This window comes from Limulus polyphemus, unplaced genomic scaffold, assembly GCF_000517525.1.
Source record: "Limulus polyphemus unplaced genomic scaffold, Limulus_polyphemus-2.1.2 Scaffold1508, whole genome shotgun sequence".
In the NCBI taxonomy this organism is placed as follows: domain Eukaryota; kingdom Metazoa; phylum Arthropoda; class Merostomata; order Xiphosura; family Limulidae; genus Limulus; species Limulus polyphemus.
Genome location: NW_013667118.1, coordinates 190,943 through 198,124, shown reverse-complemented (window position 1 = coordinate 198,124; position 7,182 = coordinate 190,943). Strand labels below are relative to the sequence as shown.

Sequence of the window (7,182 nt, the reverse complement as noted above, 5' to 3'; positions counted from 1 at the left end):
CACAAGAACGTCGAATCTGAATCACTTGAAAAAAACACGGGGGGGCTTAACTTTTTTCCAGGTGTATATATCTGTTCATGGACACATCCTTTCAGAGCTAGGGTGCATGGGTCACTAACCAAGAGGCTTCAGGTCTTTGGACTGTCAACGAAAAATCTTTGCATAGCAATGTCCTTGAGCTTCTCACAGTTTGTTGGGCTTTGAATCACTTCCTTCCTCTTGCCAGACATTGTTTGGTGATGAATCATTCCAACAATTCTAAGGTAGTAGACATATCAATCACCAAGGAGCCACCTGGTCAAGATCTCTCTATTTTTGAATGTTGGATCTCCTATGTTGGGCATACACACACCAAATTCATCTCATTGTGTGTCATGTTCCGGGTGCTTTCTCGTAGTGGATTATCTTTCCTGTCCCGACAACATTTCTCCTATGGAGTGGTCCTTAGATCCCATCATGGTCTAGTAGCTTTGCAGTCTGTGAGGTTTTCATCTAGTAGATGCATTTATCACAGCTCTCAATCACACATTACTTCTCTTTTGGTCCCCAGTATCTCATCCTTTGGCTCTGGCTGTCAATGCCTTTAGCCAGGATTGGTCCCACAAATTCCTCTATGTTTATCGTCCTATCTGATTATTTCATTGGATGGTCTCTCTCTCATCCATACCACTTTGTTTTGGGTCCTTCTGATTGTTCCTTATTGGCCAGCTCAACTGTGGATTCCATGATTACAACAACTGCAACTTTTCCCCCCTGTACCCCTCCCCTTGGCTCCCTCCGTTCCTCATCAACCTTAGTCAACCGTACACCATCCATCCATTCATGTCCTTCAACCTCATGCCTGACTTTTATCTGGTCCTTGGTGACGAGATCTGGTTTCTCCCATTCATTAGCTTTCCTTTTGCCTCATTCCATATGTCCTTATTCAATGGAAGTGTATCAGCACCAAAGGAATGTGTTCCACAGTTGGTCTGCACTTCGGGTATTCCCCATGGATCTACCAGCTGTGGTCATGTGGATGAGTTTCTCACATGGCTTTTTGACTGGGGTTGTCAGTCTCCTCACTCATGGGTATTGCGCTGCTTTATCATATACCTTTCATTTTTCCAGATGCCATCAAGTTTTTGCTTCCCCTGTCTTTACTATGTTACTTTGTTCTTTCCAGATTCATCGTACCCCCAGATGGCCTAATCTTCCAGACTGGGATATTAATGTGGTCCTCCATTCTCTTCTGAGCCTGTAGATGCTGAGGGTTTGATTTGCTTGCCATTGACGTTTCACTTATACTTTACCACCCTACTTATCTTCTCCTTTATCTGGATCATTCCTTCCTTTCTAAAACCTCAGCAGTTAGAGAGGGAAACTCCTCCTTTTTGCCTGTTTTCTTTCTTTCTATTTTTCATCTCTACCCTCATCCCGATCTGGATAGACTTCTATATCCAGTATATACCCTTTGTTGCTATCTTGTCAGCACAGCTTCCTTCTGTGGTACCCATTCCAAACTCTTTTATTCTTTGACAGTCTTTTTCTGTTCATGTTCTTTCCCCTTCTACCCTCACCAATTGGGTTAGATTTTTGATTCAATTGGCATTTTCCTCCTTCTCTTCTCACTGAAATTTGTTCAGGGTGTCTTCTCATCAGATTCAACACCATCTTTTCCCTCACATCTCGTCTTTGTCAGCCTTTGGAGGATATCCTACATTCAGGCTTGTGGACTGCACCTAATATGTTCATCTCTCATTATTTATATCATATCACAGTTTCTTCTTCATCTAGTTTTTGCCTGCCACCTGTGGCCATTTTTCAAACTTCAGTGTGACTTTGACTGGGTACATTTATATTCATGCTTTCTTTTCCTTTCAGGGGTCCTTGCTTCATTTTATTCATTATATGGATCCTGCTATGTCGCAAGTAGTGCCTGACTTGGTATTCTTCAATTTGAAATCTGCACTGTACAGCCATCTTGACTTGTGCTTTATATTCCATGGCTTCACAATGCTTAATGTTGAGATGAGGTGTTCCACAAGATTGCTTGTAGGCGAATAACCTCATGATGTCATTGCTTCATAAAGTTGCCTGTTCCATACTGTACCACCTATGGACTGCATGGGTAAAGCAGAAGGAGATAGCTGCTCATTCCTTCCATGCCATGTATTGAATAAATTGGTATGGTCTGCTTTTCAAAATAGGGTTTTGTGGTCACTCAGTGCACTGTTTCAGGTGATGACATTCCTCCAGACTCTCCAATGGGTTCTCACCCCCAGTTTCCTTCAAGTGGAGTACGAGAATCTTTACCAATTTACACTTCCAAGCCACTGGGGTGATAGACCATGGAGGCACCCTCCTGAATGGGTTCCACACAAAGATCGCTAAAACCATTCAGTGCAGAGTAGGGTAGTGTTGTTCTGTGGGTGTAGGTGATGTGATATCCTCCAATATGCATTATACAAGCACAAAGGAGTGAGACGTCAAATTGCAGTTCACCCCTTCCATCGGGAGCCCTCATCCTACTCCCATGTGATGTCAATACTCCGTGACTGGGTTTTGGATTTAGAGTAGAACCAATCAACATAAGTCCTCTCACATGTTTATAGTTGTCTATATTCCTCCTTCTATCATACTCCTTCTGTGCTGTGGGCCACAGTGGAGGTAAGGAGGATTGTTCTGTCCTTTTTGCTATCCCTCATAGTATCTTATGCCAAGGATGTTATTGCTTTTTGGATGGTTCCAGTCAGTTTCACTGTTGGGGGAATTGGTTTACTTTCAATACCAGATGTCAGGTCCCTGGATCAATAGATCAAAGATATTACATGTGTCATGCTCAGGAGTCGCAGTGGTTCTAGATTCCTTCCGGTCTCTTGAATTTCAGGTGAAGACGGTATGATCCTCATCCTACCCCTGTGTGGATGTCGGTTCCCAGCCATATGGATTTTGGATGTTGTTGACTTACTCAGTATAGTCCATCATGCTCTAGCCACTCTACACCTAGGGGCACATCCATTGATTTACCCACTTTTCTATTTTGTGAGATTAGGTTACATATACATTTCATGGTTGAGATCACTATCCTGTCACAGATTCTCTCCCACTTGGATGTGCTCCTCTCTTTTTCCGCCCTTATCAACTACACATTTCATGGTTGGGTGAAGAGTATACCTGGTTCAGAAATGGTGTGGTTCCTCTCATCAAATCTTTGGACCTGACTTTCTCATTTTCAGGGATATCCTTCGGATGCTTTTGGAGGTTACTTCTTTCATTCCCTCACACCAGTCCCACCTCCTATTCAATGTGGGATTCTAGCTAATCTTGTGAGTGAAGGGAAGTACTTTATTGGAAGTTAAAATTTTCGTATACTGAAAATGTATTTCTGATAGGTACTTCCCTCCGTTCACACTTCCCACCCTTCCTTCCCAGTTTCCTCTGGTGCTTACGTCTTCTGCCAAACTTCAAAGCAATAGTTCAGTAGAAGCGTATAGAGGGAGTCACATATGTCCTGTGAGTATGCCGTGCTCCTATTGGTGGAGAAGTGACACATGATGATTTACATGAGAGACATGTTGGAATCAATCGATTCGAATAGGGGGGGAGTGGAAGGCTTGTGGCATGCGTAAAGAAAAAAGTTTGCATATAGAGGGCAGCACTAAATGAGGATAGCTAATCTTGTGAGTGGAGGGAAGTACCTATCGGAAATACATTTTCAGTATAAGAAAATTATAACTTCAACACATGGTCCATTTTATGCAACACTTCCTCAGTATTTTAATTTTAATAACTTGATGGCAAATTTATTTCTAACTAGGTAAATGATCAGTACAAAATATGAATAACAGTGGTCCAGAAACAAGTAAGAAACTTCACCTTTTTCAATAGTAAAAGCACTACATAAAATATTAATTGACTATGAAATTTAAGGTAAATATTTGTAATTTTGGAATTTTTGTGAATTAAGTATCATGCTTTATTATCAGTTTTCTTTAAAGTAGTATATTTTGAATGGTAAAATAAATTATTCTATTGATCATTTTGATTCTAGATGTAATGTTGGAATTACCGTGGAAAGAAATTTGCAAGTGAAATTAGATGATGGAGAAGAGTGGGCCAACTGATAATTTCCAAAGAAGAGTAGTTAAAACACAAAATAAGAAAGAAGACAAATTCAAGAAAAATGTTGCACGTAATTCAGTAAGAAGTTCTAGGGTGGCTGTTGTTGACAGTGGAGAAGTGAAATCAGAAAAAAGTATTGGAAACAGTTCTTTATCAACAAAAGCATCTAGTTGTAGAAAAAAAATCATCAAAGAATATAATGCAAACCAAAGTCACCATTCAAAAATTTCAGGAAAAAATCATATGTTACCATACTCTGAGAAAGACCAGTTACATTTGTCACACTCTTCAGTAGCCAAAGGTATTTGTCATTCCATTGAAGATAGTTTACACAAGAAGGAGACAAAAAGTGCATCTATTATTGATGATTCACAACAGAATATATGCCTTCATAAAAGTAAAGATGAGCAAAAGTTGGAACACACCTGTTTAGATGAAGAGTCTGAGAAAAGTAATCATGGACATGTAATTCCAAGAACTTCTTTTTGTTCAGATGAAGAAAAATGTTTATCTACTAGAAAAAATGTTAGCAATTTACTAGAAATGACCTGTCATTCTAAAGATGAAGCTATATTTGTTAACACTGATTTCATAATAGAAAAGTTAAAATCTGATTGCTTATCTGATGACACTAGCTCTTGTTTGAGTAATGATTCATGTAGTGAAAACTGTAAAATAAATCCAGATCAGAAAAATAAGTTAGTTGTTTCAGAGTGTGGAAGAATGCCTGATGGAAATGAGACTGTCCTTTCAAGATGTGATAGTATAGAACACCTTGAAAATGGAATGAAATTGTCAGTCTGTACTGATATGGAAACCACTAATGACATCTCAACAAAAGAGGCATTATCAGGTGATTTGGTGTATGTAAATAATTTTGATAATATTCACAGTCATTCTTTCAATCTTCCTGTTTATAATGTTAAACATGTACCTAGCTCTACAAACATTTCCAAAATGGAAGAAAATGAAAACAAAAACTTATGTTTCACATCTGGGAAAATAAATCAAAATTTGATTAAGAATTATATTGAAGTAGAGGACAATGTTGGATGGCAGAGCTGTGTGGAGACTGCTCAAAATGAAGAAATGATCAAAAATGTTCTGAAGCAAGTGAGTCGACGACTAAGTCAGGTGTGTCAGAGTGACCTACAGCAGTTCACTGTGACAGACTCAAGTACTTCTCAATCTGATAAGACACTACCTCATATCAATCCCTCAGATTCTCAGGAGACAGACTGTGCCTTGGAATCTCATACTTACTCATCAAAACCAGGATCAGCCAGTAGCCTCCTAGACCTGGCCAAAAAGTACAGTTCCAAAGATTATAACAGCAGAAAAGCAAGTAGTGGCAATACCAGTCTTGTCAGTGATTCTTCTCACTCTTATTTGGCGAAGCAAAACAATGTAGAAGAAGACCTCAATTCAAGCAAAAAGCCACTGAAGTTGGAACCTCTTTCAATTGATAAACCACTGATTTCCAAGTCATTGGAATCCCTAAATTCTGTACTTGACTCTCCAGAATTACATAGGTCACATTCAGCAACTCAGTCTGTTATGTCTAGTGTTGAAGGTGTCCTGCCACTTATATCAGTTTGTGAAGCAAGAAGCAGGTAAAAGTAAACTTTTTAAAGTTTTTTAATTGTTAGGAAAAGGAAACATCTATGTATATTGCACATGTGTTTTTACATTATTTATTTACTTTTCCAAGCACTACAAAACTCATGTGTAACCTGCCTGCAGAATTGATCATTAATGAAGGTTTAAAATCATTTTTTAAAACATACCAGTAATAACTTCATGTGTGTGCATAGGAAATTGAATGAAACTTCCAGAACAATATTAATGTGTTTTTTCATGAAAAGATTGGTATTTTTATTAAAACCAGCATCAAGTATGGGCATCCATAGGATATGTTACAAGACGACAAAATGATATCAAAGCTATAACTAGGGAAATACAAAATTTTTTTCTTTTATGTAATCCTTTAAATTTTGGTTAGATAATCCAGGGGGGCAGATGCTCCCTCCTTGCAGATGCCCATGGTATCAAGAGACTTACCAAACCTTATTTTCATAGTACTGTGGGTTTACATTAACAGCTGTTGCCTGAGAAACTTCCTGAGAGGTCTTCAGTTTTTAGTTTGTGAATGTTGCATGAACATATGAGATCACACTTTTGAGCTTGGTAGGTCTATACCAATACTTAAGGTGTCTGTTAAGAACACTTAACACAGCATTATTGGGATTGTGATAAATTCTTGTAGGAAAGGCTTTGTTCTGTTAGATTTGGTCAAAGTGGGTTAACTTGTGATATTGGTTGTTGTGGGTTTTATGTCCTGTAGATGCTGATACTGTAGTGGATGGCATATCTGTTGGTGTTAGTAGTAAACTATGGCAAAATGTAAGTTGACTGTATATATAGTAACTGACAGTACAAATTATGGTTAAGGATTCACAAATTCCAGTGGAAAGGGACTTTTTCCTTTACATTTGCCTGAGATTGCATTATTTTTGTGTAATACAGAATGAGTTGTGTTTGTAGCTTATAAATCGTGGAACAGCAACAGATATCAACTACAGGTACTTGTAGCAGGTCATGATGGTGAAGGTTGGTTATCATATGTGCACCTTTGTTAATCTGGTATATTCTATAAGTATATATAAGTATTTGAGTTGCAATGTTATTGTTTTCCAAAATGATAGGCTTACCTTTCTGCACAAACTAGCTATTCCTTGCACATCTCACTTTGAAAGTTTTTGCATACCACTAGCTTTGAGTTATTTCCTGTCCAGGTGTACTTAAACTAATCAAATCTGCACTGTAAAGCCATGATGACTTCACAATTATAATTTCCATGGCCACTAAATGCACACTGTTAAGATGAAGTGTTCCACAAGATCACTTGTAGATTTTATCTTGCAATATATTTGCTTCATTCATATGGCCATTCCAGACCATGGGCTTCATGGGTAAAGTAGAAGTGGATAAGGATCATGCTCTGTGGTGAGTGGACCTGTCCAGGTGTACTTAAACTAATCAAATCTGCACTGTAAGCCATGATGACTTCACAATTAT

General features: G+C 38.5%; 1 protein-coding gene across 2 annotated transcripts in view; it reads left to right on the top strand.

The window, feature by feature from the left end:
• LOC106463872 (72 kDa inositol polyphosphate 5-phosphatase-like) overlaps positions 1–7,182 on the top strand; it is a 64,645-nt gene that overhangs the window by 6,832 nt on the left and 50,631 nt on the right. For both annotated transcript variants that reach the window (XR_002611601.1, XM_022391502.1), the window contains exon 2: positions 4,034–5,717. Coding sequence is in view for 1 of the 2 variants with exons in the window: in XM_022391502.1 (XP_022247210.1) it covers positions 4,081–5,717 (1,637 nt within the window). In the remaining variant the exon portion in view is untranslated. The remainder of the gene's footprint in view (positions 1–4,033; positions 5,718–7,182) is intronic.